The 21,999-nt window shown below is 41.5% G+C and overlaps 1 protein-coding gene across 1 annotated transcript in view; it reads left to right on the top strand.

The window, feature by feature from the left end:
- The window catches only part of HAUS6 (HAUS augmin like complex subunit 6), a 60,950-nt gene extending 40,221 nt beyond the window's left edge, over window positions 1-20,729 (top strand). Inside the window, exons 14-17 of the mRNA XM_089693960.1 lie at window positions 3,762-3,941; window positions 7,509-7,644; window positions 8,423-9,421; window positions 19,339-20,729. Of these exons, the coding sequence (XP_089550086.1) occupies window positions 3,762-3,941; window positions 7,509-7,644; window positions 8,423-9,421; window positions 19,339-19,436 (1,413 nt within the window). The 3' untranslated portion in view covers window positions 19,437-20,729. The remainder of the gene's footprint in view (window positions 1-3,761; window positions 3,942-7,508; window positions 7,645-8,422; window positions 9,422-19,338) is intronic.
- The last annotated feature ends 1,270 nt before the right edge of the window (window positions 20,730-21,999 follow it).

Genomic DNA, 21,999 nt, shown 5'->3' with positions numbered 1-21,999 from the left:
CAAAGATGTGACAGGTAAGTTCTTCAGATGGAAAGCAATAGCAAGACTTCGAGCAGTCGGTTGGTGTTGGAAATTTTTCCTATGCTTTGTTTAGATACTTAAAACTCTTGGTCCCTCTTGCCTAATTTTTTTATGCCATAGTGAAGAATCAAGTTGTTGCAGCCTGCAAGTAAGTTTATTAAAGTTTTTGTGGAATATACACTATATATTGACAAAAGTATTGGGAACCCTGCCTTTTACATGCACATGCCATCCCAGTCTTTGTCCGTAGGGTTCTATATTGAGTTGACCCACCCTTTGCATCTATAACAGCTTCAACTCTTCTGGGAAGGCGGTCCACAAGGTTTAGTAGTGTTTCTATGGGAATGTTTGACCATTCTTCCAGAAGCTCATTTGTGAGATCAAGCAAGGATTCCTGATGAGGTCAGGATTGTGTACAGGCCAATCCAATTCCTCCACCCCAAACTCACTCATCCATGTCTTTATGGACCTTGCTTTGTGCACTAGTGCGCAGTCATGTTGGAACAGGAAGGGGCCATCTTCAAATGGTTTCCACAAAGTTAGGAGCATGAAACTGTCCAAAATGTCTTGGTATGCTGACACCTTAATTTCCCCTCCACCAAACTTTACACTTGGCACAATGCAGTGAGGCAAGTACTGTTCTCCTGGCAACCTCCAATCCCAGACACGTCCATTGGATTGCCAGACAGAAGTGTGATTCGTTATTCCAGAGAACATGTCTCCACTGCTCTATAGTCCAGTGGCAGTGTGCTTTACACCACTACATCCGACGCTTTGCATTGCACTTGGTGATGTAAGGCTTGGATGCAGCTGCTTTGCCATGAAAACCCATTCAATAAAGATCTCTATGCACTGTTGTGCTAATCTGAAGGCCACCCGGAGTTTGGAGGTCTTTATTGATTCTGCAGACAGTTGTCGACTTCTGTGCACTGTGTGCTTCAGCATACACTGACCCCACTCTGTCGTTTTATGTGGCCTACCACTTTGTGGCTGAGTTGCTGCTGTTCCAATTTGCTTCCACTTTGTTATAATACCAATAACAGTTGACTGTGGAATATTTAGTAGCAAGGCAATTTCACAAATGGACTTATTGCACAGGTGACAACCTATCACGGTACCACACTTGAATTCACTGAGCTCCTGAGAGTGACCCATTCTTTCACAAATGTTTGTAGAAGCAGTCTGCATGCCTAGGTGCTTGATTTTATACACCCGTGGCTGTGGAGGTGATTGGAACACCTGAATCCAATGATTTGGAGGGGCATCCCAGTACTTTTGGCAATTTAGTAGTGTGTCTGGTGCACTGGCAGTGTAGATTGAAAAGGTGTCCTAAAACTTTTGTCAATATAGTGTTTATTCAGTCGGTATATTCACCAGTCAATTCATATGCAGTGAATCACTCACTGCAATTTAGGACAAGAGATTCACCTGCAATGAGTGATTGGTAAATATCACATTCACGGCTTTATACATATGCTTGTTGTGAGTTTATCTATTTAGCTGTGATGAGCACTGACAGTGCCAGATAATCACCTGATAAACTATGCCCTGGGACATTGACAGCAGTTTCTTGTCTACATTTACTTTTATCTCATAAATTTGAGTTGAGATCTGCCTTAAATGGATTCCAAAGCCAGAAGGTATTTTACCACCTAGTACACACGAGAAAATCAATCAAAAAAATACCACTTTCGAGCAATCATTGGTACATAGCTTTCATACAAAACTATCCAAAAATGTTTCTTGTATGATAACAGAGTAATATAATACATTACTTCACTTCTGACGTTGTGTTCTGGCACATCTTACTGTTGATCACAGCCAGGGAGACCATGGGGAGTGAGCGGGAGATGGGGCCAAGTGAAGCTCTGTGTGTGAATGGAAAATGTAAATTCACAGGAGCGTTGCTCTGGAGCGAGCCTGCTTGTTTCCCCATAGCAAGAGGCTTTCTATTGGGCCCACTTTACTGGGGGTGGAGTCAGGACTGCCATCAGGGGACCCAAAAAGAGAATTGGGGCTGCTCTGTGTAAACCATTGCACAGAGCATGTAAGTATGACATGTTTTGACTTTATTTTAATTATATCCTTTTAGAATTACTTTAGTAGTCCTAAATGCAGCTACAAGTTGTCAAGCCAAAACACAGCATACAAAATGTTCCATTGTGTATTTTTAATTGCTGTAATGTATATAGCATATAATTGCATTTCATGGGCAAATGTAAACCCAAAGGATTTACAAATACACATTGCCTGGTAAGCAGAGGTGTTTGTATTGATGCAGCTGTGCAACTTCAGACAGTTGTTTTTATATGTTCATATTATGTGGGTGCTGCTATCTTTTAGCAATGGTTCATGCTGTTTTATTCTTAACTCAAGGTGTTCTGACTGTTTTGAAAGTTGACCATTTCCTATATAAATTCATAACCCACAGATATGAATAGAAAATATGGCTAATGTTTTAAGGGTTACTTATGTAATTCCATTTTGATTACTAAGTTTAGTGAATTTATATTTAAAACAAAATCATTTTTTTTCTAATGACTGATCAGTTTAATTGCTTACAATTTATTTTATGAACCACTGAATCTCCCATCCCAACCACAGTCAGATGAGAGACGTGAAGTTTCAATATGCATTTCAGAGAAAATTTAATGCAAACATTGGAGTACAGTAGACATTGATGTATGTGACTGTCCCAGTTTGTGGCTTGAAGGTTCAATACGTTTTGTAATTGCTTCCTCGGGATCCACGCCTAATGAATACAAGTTAGATGATCCATTTCTACGAGATAGATATATTACAGAAATACATTATATGATCCATACCAAAAAGAAAATCTTAAACATACAAGTATATTAAAAAAGGAAAAAAAAACCATCCTACAATACTTCCTGATTAGACAAATCATGGAGAGGAAGAGGAACCTCTTCATTGCGTGTCAGACTGGGTCAACACTAGGTGAAAGGTCTTAAGATGTGATTTTGCTGGCTGTTAACCCCATGTGGGTACTTAACTCTTACATATGTACAATATATCATATAATTTAGTAAAGTGAGATCATGTGGAGTGACTTGAGTTTTCCCCTTTTGTTTGAAGCCTTGAAGGGTACTCCTCTGTATCCTCTACTGGCTGGTGAATTGAAAGATTATACATAGCTGGCATTGCTTTGTCACATGAATTTGCCCATTATGGGCAGTTAGTCTACTCCCCTTTGCGGGTTATTGTTGGTGCAGGGTAATCCCAGCATGTTGGCATTTACTCGGCCAGGGATTAAGGTAGGAAGGTTTCCTTTTTTGGGTTTTTTGTTTGTTTTCTTTTTGTTTTAGAATGGATTATATCAATGATTCATGTAGTCAAGTTTCTATGAGATATATATCTTGCTTGCGCTGGGCGCGAGTCCCGAGGAAGCTAGTTTATCATGCAACATGACAATCCTTTATGCCTCAAATGGGACAGTCGCATACATGAAAGTCTACGCTAATGTTTAACCATGGTGATATTGTATGATGATTTTAAGTAAGTCTTATGTTTTTAGTTGCTGTTTTTGTAATAAAGGTTATTAAATATATGCATTGAATTTTCTCTGCAAGGCACATTTAAAGTCCCATATGCATTTCTCTCAGTTGACTGAGATTACGATGGGAGATTAGGTGGTTTCTAAAAAGGGGGATATAAGTGATGGGACGAACTAACCCCTAATTTATAATTTATTTATTTATTTTTTTCTTATCTATCTTTAGGACTTTAGAACACCAACATCTGCCATTAAAGAGAGGTTTTTGCAAAGGACGCCAAATTCTTTGCATAAGAGAAGGTCGGATGTGACTTGGAAACCTACACCAAGTAGCAAACTGCCATATACCCCAACACCTTGTAAACAGGATGCCATGGGTGCAGCACGCTTACAGCTTGCACAGCAGGTTTGTGGTCCTTTTCTGCTAACTGCATTACAAGGTGCTTTGGCATACAAATAGCTCTAAACGTCCTTGTCCATTGAGGGTCACAGGAATAAAGAGGCTGTTGGATTATACTGTCGCCTACAAGATGAATGAACATTGGCAAATAACCCATTCTACTGCCAGAATTCTTCAATTTATTCCTGGTGTCCCAGGAGGATGCTGCTTACTTTTTTTTGTTTTTTTTTTTCCTGGCTACATTTTTCTTCCTAAGCTTGACTTTGAATTTCTGTAAACAGAAACATTGAACTTTGAATTTCTGTAAGCGTTGGATGGTGGCCCTGGAATGTAATCTTGGTTGAGAAGATCTTGGTACACCGTCATACTTTGAAAGCAGCCAGGAGTGGTTTCCTGGAAGCCAGTTAAACAGGTCAGACTTTCTATCACAAGGCTTCATGTTCCATCCTGCTTCTCAGTTACTGACTTTACCAGCATGGCTGTTGACATCCTGGTCTTGAGAGACAAAGTGTCTGAGTCTCTCGTTCCCACATTGCTAAAAGCAAAGCGAGCCTCTTCCAGAAAGATCTACTATTGTACCTGGAAATCCTCCTTTGCCTGGTGTATACACAGGCAGTTCAATGCCAGAGATCACTCTGTGCCTCTTGTTCTGGCCTTTCTTTGAATTGGGGCTTGGCCCTAAGTACTCTTATCCCTTTTGCTGCCAGGTCCGTATGGCGTGTGGACCTACAGCACTGCTCCCAGCTGGCCATGTCTGTCCTTTTGCTATAAGCTTATGGTCACCTCAGTGACCTAACCTAAAATGTGACCTCCGACTGCCACTTCTTCTCTGCCTCTCACCCTCTGAAATTACTGGCTTCTCTGCTCCCACTGAGCCTCCCTGCTGCTTGGACCCCTCACCGTTCCTGCGTCAATGCAGTGGACTCCAATGTTAACACCCCTGTCCCCTGCCTATTGTAGCTTAAGGGGTTCGGTTGTCGGGCACCAGAAATGCAGCTCAGCTGCACATTTCTACTGCCCCCCCCCCAACCGCAAGTGTAAACAAGGCCATGTTCACACAGGGCATGCTACTGGGAGACCGTGTCAATTGAAACACAGCAGCTGCACGGGAATGCATAGGTGTTCTGTGCATTCCTGTGCAGGCAGTACCAGTGATATTAATTTCAGACACAGTGGCTACGTGGACACAGTCACTACTCCCAACTTGACATCCATGTGGGTGTGTTTTTCTGAACTCGCAATGTCTGTGTTTGGGTCCATGCACCTACACCCGCACTGATGTCAGATCTATCCTTGTTGGATTGTGTAAATAGTGATTTGATAAACATTTTGTGCAAATATTGCAGGGCCTTAAAAATCAGTAGCACCTTCTTTGTTTTCTACTGATCCTGTGCTTTCAGAAAATATATAGTTGAGTGGGGTCTTTTACAGACTCGGAAAAATAAAAATGCAATGGAAACATTGCAAAAAATGGTCTGCAGTTTAAAAGTGGAGTGCAGGGCCTGGCAGCGATGGGGATAAGGGACCATTTTTAAGGTGTTTTCTCCTATCAAACCACCCTTACAACTCTTCCTTGGGATCTGTTTGTTTCTCTGTGCCCTGCAGAAACTAATCTTTGAATCTATCATGGAACTCCCCTTAGATGATCTTTCCTGCAAGATGGCTTTCTTGATGGCTAACACATCTTTCAGATGGGTCTCTGAGTTAGCAGTTCTGTCTTATAAGCTATTCTTTACGAGGATAAGTTAGTCTTGGGTTCAAGACTCTCCTAGGGTAGTGTCGGCCTTCCACCTCACTAAGGATGTAATCCTTCCCTCTTGTGCCATTCCCCAAAGCACCCAAAAGTGTGGTCTCTGACCACATCCAGACAGTGAAGATCAGTCTTTGTCTACCTCGAAGCTAAAGCATCTATCAGGGAGTTGAGCTCCCTATTTGTCCTGCCATTAGGACCTCTCAAGGGACATCCTGCTTCAAAGTCCACTATCAATTTGGTGTAAGCTCTTCAAATGAGTGGTCTTATCCACCTAAAGATAAAGTACCTTCTCCTCCTATATGTGCTCACCAGATCAGTGCGAGTTTCCTGGGCATTCTTACAGCAAGCCTCTGTTGCCCAGCTTTGTCTGGTCTTCTCTTCATATTTTTTCAAAGATCTACCATGTGAACTTCCAATCATGTGTGGATGCAGCTTTCAGCTGCAAGGTTCTTGCCAAGTTGGGTTTATTGACTCTTATTTATTATTGGGCCTGTCGACAGTTAAGTTTGCCTTGTTGTTGCCAAACCTTTTTATTGTTAAGGTATGTCCCAGGGCCTTTTGTCCTGTACTTTATGATTAACCTATAATGAATTTTGACTTGCCTGTAAATGCCATATCTTGGAGTACGGTACAGGACACGTCAACCTTCCCGCTGTTCCTGTGTTATTCTGCATTGCTTGTTACTAAACTGAGGACTTATGCAGTGGGGTAGGGTTAGGACAAATGTAGCGCAAACGCGTTAATGCTTTGATAAAGGTTGACCATTTTATTTGGGATTTGTTTCTCTTTTTACAGTATACTAAAGCTACATGTGTTATTTTGTTCAAAGGTTTCCTTTTTTCTTCATATTATGTAAATGGTCAACAATTCTTTTGGAAGCTCACCCCTGTACCCACTTTTACACTCCTTCCCACATCCCCTTCCCTTCTCTTTATATAAACTAGTGGTCTCCAAACTACGGTCCAGGAGCTGGATGCGGCCCTTTGCTTGCTTTTATTTGGCCCTTGGACTACTATTTCCTTCACTGGCACCAATGAGGGCCACAAGTCCTACCAATGACAGCAATGATGGGGCTCAAGGAATGACACTGATGGGACACAGTTTCTCCCAATGACTGGAGATTGTTTACTTCCACTGATGCTGGGACATTTTATACTCCCGATGGCCACAGTCCAGCCCCCCTAAAATCGGAAGAACAGTAAACCGGACATTTGTTTCGAAAGTTTGGTGGCAGTAACAAATGCCCCATGACTGGTGGCAGTAAAAAATGCCCCATGACTGGTGGCAGTGGGAGGGATAGTGCCCCATCATTGGTGTCAGTGGCAGGAACTATACCCCACTGTTGCTGACAGTGAGGGAATAATGTCCCAAGAGCCAGATAAAATGAAGCAAAGGGCCACATCCGGCCCTTGGGCCGCAGTTTGGAGACCGCCGGTGTAGATAATTGATTCTTCTGCAGGTCAGTAACTGTATGCCCGTACTGGAGAGATGGGGAGACAGCTGACACATCTTTAAAATGATCTTGGCATGGCACCCATGATCTGATCATGCGTGCATTTTTTTACGGGCTGCAGTTACAAAAAAAGCACTTTTTTTTTTTTTTTTGTGTTTTCTTTTAACAAAGGTTAACTTATCCTTTTAAACACTTGCTTCTCCCCCACCTCTGACAGGGTTTTAGGGCTCAGATGGATTAGTGGGGGGAGCATAGTGAATATATCTGCTGCTCTAAATGCACTGCACAAAGTGACAGATATTTGGCAAGATCCTAATTTGTGTGTTTATGCCTGTTTTTTAATGTTTTGTAATTACCCTTTTCTCAGGTTGCTGATTACATTGTTAATGAAACCCCAAAATCTCAGTTGGGACGTGGAATGGAGCTTGATGATTTGCTTGGCATGCTGTCTTCTGATCCTTTCTTATCTAGAAAAGAGATTCCTCGCACTCCAGAGAACTTGAGTAAGTTCATTTTATAGATTTATTGAATAATACAATTTAACTCATTATAGTCTACAAATAACTATATAATAACGGAATACTGTACCTAGAAAAATGTACATCTAAGAAGAGAGATTTTAACTGCATGCTTTAGAGAATATCTTCATGGGTTAGAAAACTTTTTAAACCTAGAAATATGTACCACATGCATCCTGTAGGACAAGTACTATTATTTCTATTATTTTGTCATTTGCAGCTTAGAGTTTGAAGCTTAACATAACCTAGAAACAATATTATATATAAATTGAGTATTGTGTAATTCTATAAAAAAAAGGCAATTTTAATGGTAATTTTATAAAAAAAATTATATATTTTCTGGTTACTGTGCATACTGATAAGGCCTGATGACACTCCCCAGACACCTGCCCATGTTAGTGTTAGTACAGTTAAAAAAAACAAAAAAACCACACACCAACATAGACCATACACTATTGCTTCTCTTCGCAGTGGTCAGGCTCAAACACAGATCCATGTTAGGTCTCAAGAAACACTGTTCTTCACTAAACACTTTTGGAATCAGTTCTCCTCAGTTCACTGTCAGGGTTGAATTCACCCTGCATGCTGAGCAAGCAAGAATCAGTTGATTCCCTCTTCTTGCTGAACAACGTGGATCAGATTGGCCGATTCATTTTCCACCTTGCCATTGAATTTTTTTTTTTTTTTTCAAATTGATTATACATTACAGGATGCAGGGGAGGTACAGTGAAGTTCTTTGTGTAGTAAGCTTTTTGTTGTACAGTTTCAGATATTCGAACATCCTGGCGAAAAGCCATCCAGACAGAAGAATTTTGCAATGTATCCAGTCCAGTGGAAGACCCATATGTAGAATCTCCTGTAGAGCAAGAGTCCACTCACTGCAGCCTGGTGGACCTGAGTATGGCTTGCTTCCTGTCTGCTTCTCATTTGTCTGAGCATAATGAGTCACCAGACCAAAGGATGTCTTTGAGCACTGGAAAACCAGATCCTCCTGAAAGAGCAGCCTTGAGTCAGAACTTGACACCCTCTTTGGCTAACGAAATTGAGCAAGAAAAATGTACTCCATTAAAGGAATATGTGAGAGCACAAATGTTGCCGTTTGCAGTTGGAGACAAGAATCATACTTTTATTTTTGATGACCAACAAGTTGATGAATTGAAAGACAGCACAATGATTATTCATGCGCCTAGTCAAGAAAATGCTTCTGCACATTCTACTCTTTCATGGAACTCTTCAAAAGCAATGGACTTTAACATCAGTTCAGAGAGCCATGATGTGATCCAGTTTGGCATACTACAAGAAACTATCCCAGAAGATGGGAACATGAGTCTTAACAGCACAACTAGTGCACAGACTCCGGAGGTAGATAGGTACAGCACCAGAGTAGAAAGTAGTGAGTGCCCCTCAGATAGAGAGGGTGGCTGGGAACCTGTGGAGCGTAACATTGACATAAATTCTATACGTACTAGATATGAAGCTCTGAAAAGGACCTTTATGTCTTTAACAGAGGAAAAAAGTATTGTAGAGCACACCCCTTTAAGCAGGGTTGCCAAGCAAAAATCTGAATCCAGCCTTCCAGCGGAGACTGGCAGTGTCTTCAGCCCCTTAGATAAAGGACTGACATTGGATTTGAAGTATCTCAACACTCCATCACCCAGAGACAGAAAGCTGTCACTTCCGCAGCTCATCTCTTTCTCTCCCTGTGAAGATAATGTACGTGCCAGGACCACGGAGGACTTCCCAGATGTTTTTGAATCACAAGGTAATCTTTTATTGAAGAAAAAAAAAATTGTCTTTCTTCCTTAGTCAAGCATTAATAAAAAATTAATACAAAGGCAAAAGTAAATGGCCCTTGCAGGGACTGTAAGTTATCAACTCAGAAGCTGAATAGCAGGTAAGAGCATTACTTGAAACACTTAAGCTGGCAGAAGATGGTTCGCATTCCAGCTGGTTCAGAAGGGACCAGCTGAGATTAAAACCATCTTTGGGCAGACTGATTGTTACCTATTCGATTGTTGTACAACTTGGGGACAACCAGCCTGTTGGATTTTTGCATGTGATTATCAGCTGCTATTATAGCCGCTAGCAGTAATAACGGTGTTCTCCTGGCGGGGATGGCTTTTTGATCAGGTTTTCTCTTATCCCCCTCCCCCTTCTTTTACTGATAGAACAATTCCTTGGGGGCAAGCTGCACATGCTCTGTTTGGTCTGTATTACTAGAGATGTGTGGGGGCTTTTTGTTTTTTTTTCCCTTTTGGGAGGGTGCATATGATCAGCACAGGGCCAATCGGCACTGTCCAGATAAAGGGTCAGGGGTCACATCATGCAAACAGAGGAGAATGAAAACTCTTCCTACAAGCGTTAACCAGTGCTCAGCTGGACACTCATATAAGTCACAAGACTGCTATATACTGCTGATGAAAAAAGATATTTAGCCGTTTATATTTACTAAAATAATTGCATTTCCATGTTCTGTGTACTATAGGAGACCAGATATAGTGAATGCATGGTCCTGGGTTTAGCAACACTTTAAACTTCTCTGCACATTGCAACTCTGTTGGCTGGGGCCATGTGGTGCGCATCAGGGTCAGTCAGGAATAACAGATTAATCAGAGTTTAGTCCAGTTCACCTCGAGCCCTGCAACTAAAGAATAGGAATTTAGTACCTGAAGAGCCCTTTGTGGTAAAGGTCCTGCGTCGCTGAGAAATAGTAGGTACTCCTCTGTGTACAAGGCCACCTTCTCCTCCTGCAAGACCTTTTGATATAGGAAGAGACTCGGAGAGCTTTGGCCACTGGCTCCATAGCTATGGCAAAAAGGGTAGCCCTGCCGAGTACGCCTATGTAACAAAGGAAGCAGACAAACCGCTCCTTAATCTAATAGCAGCTGTAGGGCAACCATAAATAGTCTTCAACCAGCTGATGAAACTTAAGGGAAACCCAATCCTCCAGAGGACTTCCCACAAGCAAGGCTACTCAACTGTATCAAATGCCTTCTCAATACTGAGAGAGGCAACCACCCTGGAACCTGCATTGGAATATTGGGTATAAATATTGGTGTTTAATCTATGCAAATTAATATCTTTAGATTTATGGGCCACGATCGCCGTTTGGTCTGACTCAATCACAGAAAGTAGCAATCGATTAAGTCTGACAGTGAGAGTCTTTGGGTAATTTCTAAATTGGGACTATGAGCGAGGCTCATGGAGGAAAAGCGTACTCCCACAGATATACACTGTGTATACAAAAAGGACACAATCGGGGCAAGACGTTCACCATAAGCCGTAGTCAATGGGAGACCCTCTGGTTCCTGATAAGGAAGGACTGGATGGCTGCAAGAGCAACTTCTGTAGAGATCAGGTGCACCAGGGTAGATGGGCTGGTGCTTTCATTACATGTTACACTATGAATGAGGGTGTAACATGTTATGAAAGGTGAACTTGTGCTTTAATTCAGAGCTTGACAAATCTGCTTTGAACCTAGGAGCCCGCTACAAAAGTTAGGAGCCAGGTGTTTTTTTTTTTTTTTTTTGTTTTGTTTTTGGGTTTTTTTTTGGGTAGTATGCGATGCAATTCGCTGCCCGACAATCACGGCAAAACCGCACTGTTTTAGGTGCAATTGAAAATAATGGCACTTGAACCTTCGTCTTGCAATCAGTGATTCTGCTGCATTCCCAAAACGCCAAGCTGTGAATAGAGCTTCCCTGGTTCACACATTCTGAATGCGTTTTGAAATGCAGAGATTTGCATTACAGGCTAGATCAGCAATGGGCAAACTACGGCCCGCGGGCCGTATACGGCCCGGCGGACCTTTTAATCCGGCCCGTGGAGCGTGATACTGTCAGGATGGCTGTCAGGATGTGTGTAGGTGGGGCAGCGTGACGAACGTGAGGGGAGCTAGGCTCCTCTCACAGTCCGCCCTGAAGACCGGAACGGCGCGGGAACACGGCGAGAGGAACGCGCGGAGCAAAGGTAAGTAAATTGACACAGGGGGGACTTGGCTTACTACTTGGGGGGAAATAGTACTATGGGGGATGAAATACTATAGGGGGAATGAATTACTATATGGGGAATGAATTACTATATGGGGGATGAATTACTATATGGGGGATTAATTACTATATGGGGATGAATTACTATGGGGGATGAATTACTATATGGGGGATTAATTACTATGCTTACTATGGGGGAATATTACTATACTTACTATGGATGACACATACACATCATTCATCTACTCTTGGTCCGGCCCCCGGCTCCAGTATATGAACCCATTGCGGCCCTCAAGTCAAAAAGTTTGCCCACCCCTGGGATAGATGTTGTGTTCCTATTGAGGTGGTTCACGCAGATGTGATCCACGCACATTGCATTTTGAGTGCCATTACGAAAAGTGTCCTGTGCGAGTTTTTAGTTGTGCGTTCCAGACTTACAAGTGGTAGAGTGGCATGTGGAGATAAATGTTTGCATAGGATTGCTATTGACAGGTGTTTTTGAATTTAAGTCAATGGGAGCTGTTTTTGAATTGAAGTTGATGGCAGGCAGTGTGTGAACCCAGGCTCCAGGATGTATTTTCTACTTGCTGTGGTGGCCTAGCGCCTGAAGTTTGTCGAGGCCCTGCATTATGGAGTATGTTACTCCAAATATTTTTTTTTTTTTTTTTTGTCTTTAGTTTTATTGACTGACACATCCTCTTCATATTCTTGTTTGTCTCCTTCCCATGGGAGTTTGTCCTGGAAATGCCTGATCTGGGTTGGCCTTTTTATATAGCTATGGGAACATGCATTCACTCAAGATCTCCACATGGAAGCCACAGGGTACTCCTGGGTCCTCCATTCCCTTGGATGCATTATCTGCAGTCATTGTAGTTTTTCTCCTGTGTGGAAGTGGGGTTCAGGCACGAGGCAAATGAGAAATGTCCCGTGCCCTGCCTTCATCCTAGGTTGCTTCTGAGCCAGAGTCTGGCCGTGACCCTGATTTCTCAGACTCTCCTTGAATGGGCCAAGGGCTGGACAAGGGGCAGGTGTCTCCAATTTTTGTGTAACTGGCAGACCAACTGGTCTAGGGCCTCAAATACTTTGTGTGTGATGTGTCCTTGGATGCAACCCCTCTGTTTTCCAAGCGTTCCATCTTTGCTGGGTTCTCTGGCTTAAGTGTTGGTCAAAGGACCAAACGTTTGAAGAAAGCCTTGGACAATTTCAACTTTCAGAGTGAGTAGCTCTTTGATGTCACCCTGGATGACATTATTCAGAACCTTACAGATGGGAAGATTACCTTTCATCTGTAGGCGGGTGGGTAAGTAGTGGTCATTCTAGGGCACAGGTCTCATTCTAGGCTCACGGCTGTTCTGACACCAGAATCTCGGCTGTCAGAGCTACTTCGAGGGCTCCCAGTCAGGATCTAATCAGACAATGCCATTGCTGTGGCCTGTGACAATCACCAGGGCGGGGACAAGGTGTTCAACTGTGGCACAGGAGGTCTTGCTCATTCTCTGGTGGATGGAACTCCATGCGTTTTCTCACTCTGCTGTGGTGGAGCATCTCGGTTCTGCTGGTCTCCCGTCTCAACAGAAAGGTGTTGAGGTTCGTGGCAAGACCGAGGGACACTGGTGGATGCGACCGATGTACTGGTGGAGTAATTATCTGCTAATTTCTGCGTTTCCTCCTCTCCAGCTGCTCCCTCACTTGCTGCACAGGCTAATGGGATACTGGTGGATGTGGTCTGGCCTCAGAGACCCTGGTATGCTGATGTGGTAAGGTTTGTTGTAAACGTTCCATGGCGGCTGTTCTTGTGCGATCATCTCCTGTCCCAAGGACCAGTCTTTCACCGTCTTGGCTTGACTATCAAAAAAATCACGTTCTGGAAGATAGGGGGTCATTGGGCTCGGTGACCCCCACCGTGCTGAGGGTGTGTAAGTACACCTATAGGAGGATTTCTCATACCTGGAAGGCCTACTTTTCTTGATATGAGGCTGTGAGCTTGCACCTGTGTTCCTTCTTGGTAACATGGTTTTTTTGGCCTGCCTTCAACAGGGAATAGAGCAGGGAATTACCTTGACTATCATAATGGTAAGGCTTCTGCTCTTGCAACTTTCTGGCCACACACCCCTTAGGTTTGTCCTTTCATTCAAAATGTTTGACATGAGGCGGTCCTTCATGGAGGTCTCCATTGCCATAATCGGCCCTGAATCTGGATCTGTCAGCTTTTCAGAAGCCCCCATTTGAGAACATTAGGGATATTCCCTTGTTCTCTTCTAGAAGGCCGCTGTTTTGGTTGCTATCACTTCCACACATTGTGTGTCAGAGCTGGCAGTCTTGTTCTTTAAGCCTCCCTTTGGGGTTTTATATGGTGATGAGGTGTTTCTCTGTCCTCGTCCCTCCTCACCGAAGGTGGTGTCTAAATTTCACCTGCATGAGGACATTGTTCTGCCTTTCTTGTGTCTGCACCCTTCACTTCCTAAGGAGATTGTGCTGCACCCTCTGGATGTGGTCTGGCCAGTTTATACGTATCTGTCTGCTATGGCTTTCTTCTAGAGGTTGGATTCTCTGTGATTGAGTGGCCCACAAAAGGGTCTGGTGGCCTCCTCTACCATGATTACTCACTGGATCAGGGACACGGTTGTTCAGGTTTACACCACTAAGAGTTGGGCTCCTTCCTTCCCCATCAAGGCACTCTCTACTAGGGCATTTGGTGCTTCTTGGGATTTCAATATCATGCGTCTGTGTCTCAAGTTTCCAAGGTGGCTGCCTCGTCGCCTGTGAAACCCTTTTACCATGTTATGCAAAGTTGATGTTTGAGCATCCTGTGTGTGTTAGCTGCAAGGTTTTGCAGACCGATGTTTTGAGGTTCAGGTTCCTCTTCTGGGGGGTTCATGGTGGTGGCTGCATATTATTCCTGGTTTTCTACCTCTCATTGACACTGCTTTGGGACATCCCTATGATCAAGGATATGAAAAGGCTGTGTTAAAGAACAAAAGAGAAACCAGTATTTTTTTTCCTCACTGTAAAATACCTCTCTGTTCATTAACAGACACTCTTCCCACCCCTGTTTTCTTATGGTACTGCTTTGTGACTGAGCTGCTAATAGCAGGGAGGGGGTTATTACCAGCTGGGACTGCCCATAGCTCAATGCTCAGCTTTTTTTCTTTTTTTTTTTTTTGTTCTACCTAGTGTCCTAATCCTGTGGTTTTAACCTTATAATCTAGACAATAAATAGACTGTGCCTGTCAAACCCAGAGGAGGGTTTTTTTTCTCACTGTAAAATCCCTAACACAGGTTTTGTTAGCGTTTTTTTATTTTTTTTATTTTTTTTATTTTTTTATTTGCGTTCACGTGTTTTTTTTGTAAATCTTAGTCTTTATCATGTAGATATTCCATCTGAAGTAAATGGTTGATTCTGCCAGCGGTCTTTCTTCCATGTTCTAAGTTGATCTGTGCTTGCATGGTCAGTTTGCATTCTTTGCCTGGCCACTCAGTACAGGGCACTGTGCGCACATACACGGCATGCCTGTATTGGGTAGTTTGAAATTAAGCAGTTTTTTTTTTTTTTTTTTTTTTTTTCCATTTTTGGCTTCACAGAGATTCTTACCTTTTTTACGAGGTTAAAGTTTTCATATGACCAAGCAACTGTTACTGAATGCGGGGTGGGTTTACAGGTGACGCTGCTTCCATAGTCTATTTCGAGGCAAGATGTAAACTGTGCTTGAACAGTGGATATGTGCCAGAAGCATTCTGTGACTGGCTGGGAGGCGTAGTGCCTGCACGAACTATTCATTTTACAAGAATGGGTCACAGCATAATCACCATGATCACAGCTGTGATTACCTAAATTGACTTGGGTGGCTTCAAAATTTTTAAAAAGTCTTATCGCATTAGATCAAAAATCAATATTAATCAAAAAACACAATACTCTTCACCTCACCCATATTAAAAAGACAACATTGTCTTGCATTGTACAAGCTGATGTCTGTATGTCATAGCGACTGCAGTAACTTATTCTATAAATAGTTCAGAATATTAGGACAATATTTGCACTATTAAGTCATATAGTATTTGCAGCTCCTAAACTACTGGATTTTATCAACAATTGTAATAAACATCACAGAGGCATTCCTATACTAATAAAAAGCCACATAACTTGAGACTAGTGAAAATAGCCAAAACAAGATCCAAAAATACGTATGTATAGTACTCATAGGGGAACCACTGGTCTCTAATTGCCTTCTAATTTTATTGGCAACACGGTATTCAGCCACATAAATTAGAAATCTCCATATTATCCTACACCTCCCATGTTTAAGAGGCATCCATTTGCCAAGTCCTGGATCGAGGTATAGACCTTTTGTCAGCTGTGGCAATATATAGAGGCATGAATGCAGTCAGCATATCACTTATAGTGTTAAGTGTTTGAATTATGCTGTCCAAGGTAGAGAAGAGGTGAATAACCCCGAAGATCCTAAAAATAGATAGAGCTCAAAAGATGAGCTCTATTGATATGTGTTCAATCCCTTTGATAAGGTACTTAGCGTGTAAATCTACATCTTCCCACTATGATTAAAAACTGCTTTAAAATACTGATGGCAAAAGAGGAAGGGCTATTGAAAAGATCTCAAATACTTAAGTGGGGAAGTACAATACCCCCTCTTTTTTATATTCAAAAAGTTAATAAAATGCTCAACTCCCCCCAAAACCTGGGAGATTTACTTAGCCATTCTTAGTTTCTCAAGTAGGTGGCACTGAAAGGCAGCTCAGATGGGCATTGATGTGGCATTGATGTGCACTGGTAGGCTCTGATATGTGGAATTGATGAGGCACTGATGAGCACTGACAGCTGGCATTGATGGGCACTGACAGGTGGCACTGCTGGGGCTTCACTGATCATCAGGGCACACTGATCATCATTGCCCTGATGATCAGTGTAGATGTCCCCTCTGAGGAATGCTGATTACCAGCTCCCCTCTCCTCTTGACTGTTAGCTTGACAGCTCATGAGCAGAGAAATGCCGATAACCAGCATTTCCCTATTTACATGCGATCAGCTGTGATTGGACATAGCTGATCACATGACCGAGCCGTCATCTTCAGCTCTTTCCGTCGATTGGTTAATCGCTGTGAGACAGCGCATCACCGATCGCTGCACGCTCTTGGAGCTGCGCACGTGCAGTTAAAGTGGGAGGACGTCCTCCCAGAACGAGAGAACCATCTTGCACCTGTCATTACCTTATAGGGCGGGCAGGAGGCAGTTAAAGAATTGAGCTCTGTCATTTCAAAGCCATTGTTTCTAATTTTTAGGGATTCTTTAATGACTGGCATAGTGCCACTGGATTGGTGTAAGGCCAATGTGGTGCCATTATTTCAAAAGGGGTCAAAATCTTTACCAAGTAATTACAGACCTGTTAGGGGTCAAAATCTTTACCAAGTAATTACAGACCTGTTAGTTTAACTTCTATAGTTGGGAAGATACTGGAGAGTTTAATAAAAGACCACATAGATGAGTTCTTGCTGGAAAAAAATATGTTAAGCAACAGACAGCATAGATTCATGAAAGACAGAAGTTGTCAAACAAATCTGATTTTCTTCTTATGAGGAGGTGAGCAAAACCTTGGACAGAGGGGTAGCGGTGGATGTGGTATACGTGGATTTTGCAAAAGTGTTTGATACCGTTCCCCACACATGTCTAATGTGTAAGGTAAAGTCTACAGGCTTGGAAAAATCTGTATGTAAATGGATAGAAAACTGGCTAAAAATCGTATTCAGAGAGTAGTGGTTAATGATTCATACTCTGGTCTAGGGTTGTCAGTGGTGTACCCCAAGGTTCAGTGTTGGGACCCTTACTTTTTAATATATTTATAAATGATTTAGGGTCTGGGATTAAAAATCCCATTTCAGTCTTTGCAGATGACACCAAGCTTTGTAGTGGAAAAACGTTATTACGGGATGTCTTCAACTTACAAGCCCACCTCAATGCACTGTTTAATTGGGCAACTATGTGGCAAATGAGGTTTAGTGTTGATAAATGTAAGGTTATGTACTTGGGGGCTAAGAATATGCATGCATCATACATACTGGGGGGGGGGGTACAACTGGGGGAATCAATGGTGGAGAAGGATCTGGGAGTTCTGGTAGATCACAAGCTTAATAATGGCATGCAATGCCAAGCTGTGGTTTCTAAAGTGAGCAAAATCCTCTCTTGTATTAAGAGGTATAGACTCCAGAGAGAGAGAGATCATATTACCCCTGTACAAATCATTAGTAAAACCTCATCTGGAATATGCAGTTCAGTTTTGGGCACCAATTCACAAAAAGTACATTGCAAACTGGAGAAAGTACAGAGAAGGGCAGCCAAACTAAGAGGCATAGAGGAGCTCAGCTATGAGGAAAGATTAGAGGAACTGAATTTATTCTCTCTTGAGAAGAGATTAAAGGGGGATATGATCAACATGTATAAATACATCAGTGGTTAATATAGTGAACTCTGTGATGACCTCAGGGTGAATGGCTCTACACCGAGTACAAGAGGGCACTCTTTACGTCTGGAGAAGAACTTTAATCTCCAAACACGGAAAGGTTTCTTCACAGCGAGAGCTGTGAATGTGGAATAGACTCCCTCAAGAGTTGGTTCTGGCCAGCTCCGTGGATTGCGCTAAAAAATACCTGGATTGTTTCTTAGATATACAGAATATAACTGGATACTAACATTTATAGGTAAAGTTGATCCAGGGAATATCAGATTGCCTCTCGGGGGATCAGGAAATAATTTTTTTTTGTTCCCTGCAGGAGCAAATTATATTATACTTTGCTGGGTTTATTTTTATTTTTTTTGCCTTCCTATGGAACAACTGTGGGTATAGGATTATAACTTTTTTTTTTTTTTTTTTTTTTTTTTTTTTTTTTAAATGGTTGAACTGGATGGACTAACTATGTAACTATGACCAAAGCTTTTTTTTTTTTTGGCCATATTTCTCTTTTTGCTCACAGGCATGCATGCACTTTTGCTCTCCTGTGACCCACAGTGAGCTGTCAGTGGGGTAAAGTTCACAAAGCTGCACCAGGTTCTGGAAGAATCCTAACTAGATTGTGGGGATCTACCCAGCTGCCTAATTGACAGCTGGCTCTGGCTCCCAGCACACAACAGAGTTGATGCCAGCTGCACCCGCCCCCTGTCCTGCCCAATCCTCTGTTGAGTGCTGAATGGGTAGAGCAGAGAGGTGACTGACGGTCACTGCTCTGTGCTCGGAGAAGACCAAGAATTGAGCGATTTAGCGATCATGTAATCGCTCAGTTTCCAGTTTTGGAGCTAGCAGGGTACAACTGCAACATTACACCGATGCTGCAATGTAAAGGGGAGTGTGTGTGATTGTTCTATTTGTATTCCCATACTTCTCCTTTAACAAATGTTTTCCAGTACAGCAATGAGACAAAATAATTACCCATTCAAAAGTCTTATAGCTGGTGGGATAAAAACTGCCTGTTCTTATAAACACATGCTTGTTAAAAAATGGATGGTTTTCTGGAGTAGGCGTTCTTCCTGCATTGCTGTCTTAGAGTTCCAGTTATAGGCTGTAGAGATCACAAAAATGGCTTCTGTAATTTATTTTATAAAAGTATAATTTTGCTTAACATGCCATAGATGCATTCAACACCTGTACCATCTGTGTGGCAAATGAATAATATGATTCTCTTTTCAGGCACTGGGAATATCAATCAGACCTTCGATTACACGACTTCTGCGCCAGACCTACAGAAAAGTACAGATGAAGGACTGGGACAACTTATAATGCTGTAAAATATGAAGATCCATTTTATTTGAATACATCCATAATTTGTAAATCATTAATCTATAACATTTCCTCACAATATGTATGTGTAACAGTTAATTATAATATAATTTAATTTTTTCTCAGCTTAACTTATTTGGATACGTGCACTTTTTAGTTAAACCATCCTCTTCTGTCTGCAGTTAGGAATACAGTTGTTTTAAAACATGCCTTATGGCATCCTCTGCTAAGCACTAGTTGTTGACTTTTCTCTCTGTTTAATGATGCACCTATACAGGAGATCTTTAAATGGCCAGTTCTTGTCGTTTTTTGCTTTCTAATTTTCCAGCCAAAATTGAAAATGGACAATAAAACAGACTTTTGTTGCATTTTGAAGACCTGCATTCTGCCATTTTCTCTTGTCACGCTTTGTTATGTTGCTGATATTTATTGCTTTTGTGTTGCTAATGTGTTGAAGTATTTTGTTTTAGTCTAAATAGTGAACCTTTTAACTTTTCATTAACATTTCACCAATCTTTAGGGGTTTTACTCACTAGAAAATGTCAATTCGTTTTTGCTTTACACGTGTCCAATAAAATACTTAGTACAGTGTACATGGTAGTTATTTAAGCCCTGGTTCACACCGATGCGACTTGTCATGCAACTTGACAGATAAAAGTCGTATGACAAGTTGTACCCTATTTGTGGCTATGGAACCATCCAAATCGGTGTGACTCAGAAAAAAGTTCCTGCACTATTTTTTTTTCTTTTTCATGTGTGACTTTCATTGACATTGGCATGAAGTTGCACAGATGCTGGCAAGTCGCACTGATCGGTGGCTTTAAAATTGGGCTGAAGTAGCGGCATTCAGTGTGAACCAAGACTAATTATCCTTTCATCCGAGATCTAAGAGGTTTATAGGCACATGCACTATTTTGCATTAAACACTTCCAGACTGGCAGTTGTAGGCTTCGCTCTTCTTTTTTTTTTTTTTTTTTTTTTTTTTTTTTTTTAATTAAATACTGAAGACTGGTAAAAGGTTTACTTTAAGGATGCTGTAAAATGATCAAGATGTAGTGTTTTAACTGAATATCACAGCTTGTTTTCTTGTATTATTCTACTAAATCAACATAAACAGAAAACAAGTGCACCAGAATAAAAAGGCAAGCAAACTTTGATCACTCATCACCTGACTTTACCTGGGCAACCAAGTGATCATCTTATGCTGGGCACCAGATTTTTTTTTTTTTGTTTGTAGAAGTTTCTGATTTAATGTATACTGTAAGTTTTTCAATAAAGTGATTCTGGTTTAGTTTTTTAAATATATGCAAGTACAGTTCTTACATCTTGTATAACTGAAAAAAAGACGGGCCCCAGTCTGATCACACATTTTGGTATAAAAATAGGTATTGGCCATGTTTCTTAAGAAAGGAAAAAAAAAAAAGCAAAAAAACCCTTTTTTTTTTTTTTTTTTGATATGTATTAAATGTTTACTTGTAAAACGAAGGATGTGTGTATGTAGTGTAAAAATAACTTATTTCTTGGTTATTTGTGGGACACAAATTTTTCACCATCACGTGTTACTGCTTACAGGCAGATTGGGCACTGGTATCCTGTAGGCCAGCCTGGGATAATCCTGGGATAAACCAGCAGCAGGTTCTTTTTTTTTTTTTTTTTTTTTTTTTGCTTTTTCTTTGCAAGTGTAGAAGGATGAACAGATGTCTCTTGAGCTCTGCTTTAAAAAAAAAAAAAAAAAAAATTTGCCAATCCCCCACAGTACATATACGTGGTGGTGTGGCATCTACAGGCACAGTGGCGTACTGGTATGTTGCTGCCTGCTTCTGGCTTTCAGGTGTGTGTCCCTACTCCCCTGTGATTTGACACAACGGCATCTGCTGACTGGCTGTGTCACATGACAGTGTAGTGTCCTGTGTGGATGAACAACACAGGGCTCTATAACAGAGGCAAAGATCACTTTGTTTTCCCCTGCAAAGCGGGGAAAAGAAACTGACGTATAGTAAAAAGCAACGCACCATACACACATTAACACTTGTTAGTCACAAAATTAACCCCTTCCCAGCCAGAGTTAGTACATTAACTGTGTATATTAGCACTGAGCACTATATTAGTGATTGCCTGCTGCACTATCACTGACCCACTATACGTTTCTGATGGCCGCTAATACTATAAAAAATTTTCAATATATAGCCAATAGTTTGTAGATACTGTAACTTTCACACAAACCAATTAAATTTACACTTGCTGGTTTTTTTCCCTTTTACTAAAGACATGTAGCAGGATAGATTTGGACCTACATTTATGAATAAATTTGATTTAAAAAAATATTTTTTTTTATTGGATATGTTTTTCTAGCAGAAATTAAAGCTCTTTTTTCATGTTATATAAATGTGATCAAATGACCCCAAAAAACAGCTATATTTGTGTGGAAAAAGTAATAGTAAAATATATTTCGTTTGGGTACAGTGTTGTGTGACCATGCAATTGCCAGTTAAAATAGCGCAATTCTGAATAGCAAAAAAATGGTTAATCAAGACTCTTCTCTGTTGCTACTAGAGCTGGTTTCTGTGTCTC

Source organism: Staurois parvus, unplaced genomic scaffold (genome assembly GCF_062004578.1).
Source record: "Staurois parvus isolate SC_StPar_1 unplaced genomic scaffold, SC_StPar_1.0 ptg000644l, whole genome shotgun sequence".
NCBI classification, from domain to species: domain Eukaryota; kingdom Metazoa; phylum Chordata; class Amphibia; order Anura; family Ranidae; genus Staurois; species Staurois parvus.
This window is presented reverse-complemented; position numbering and strand designations above follow the sequence as displayed.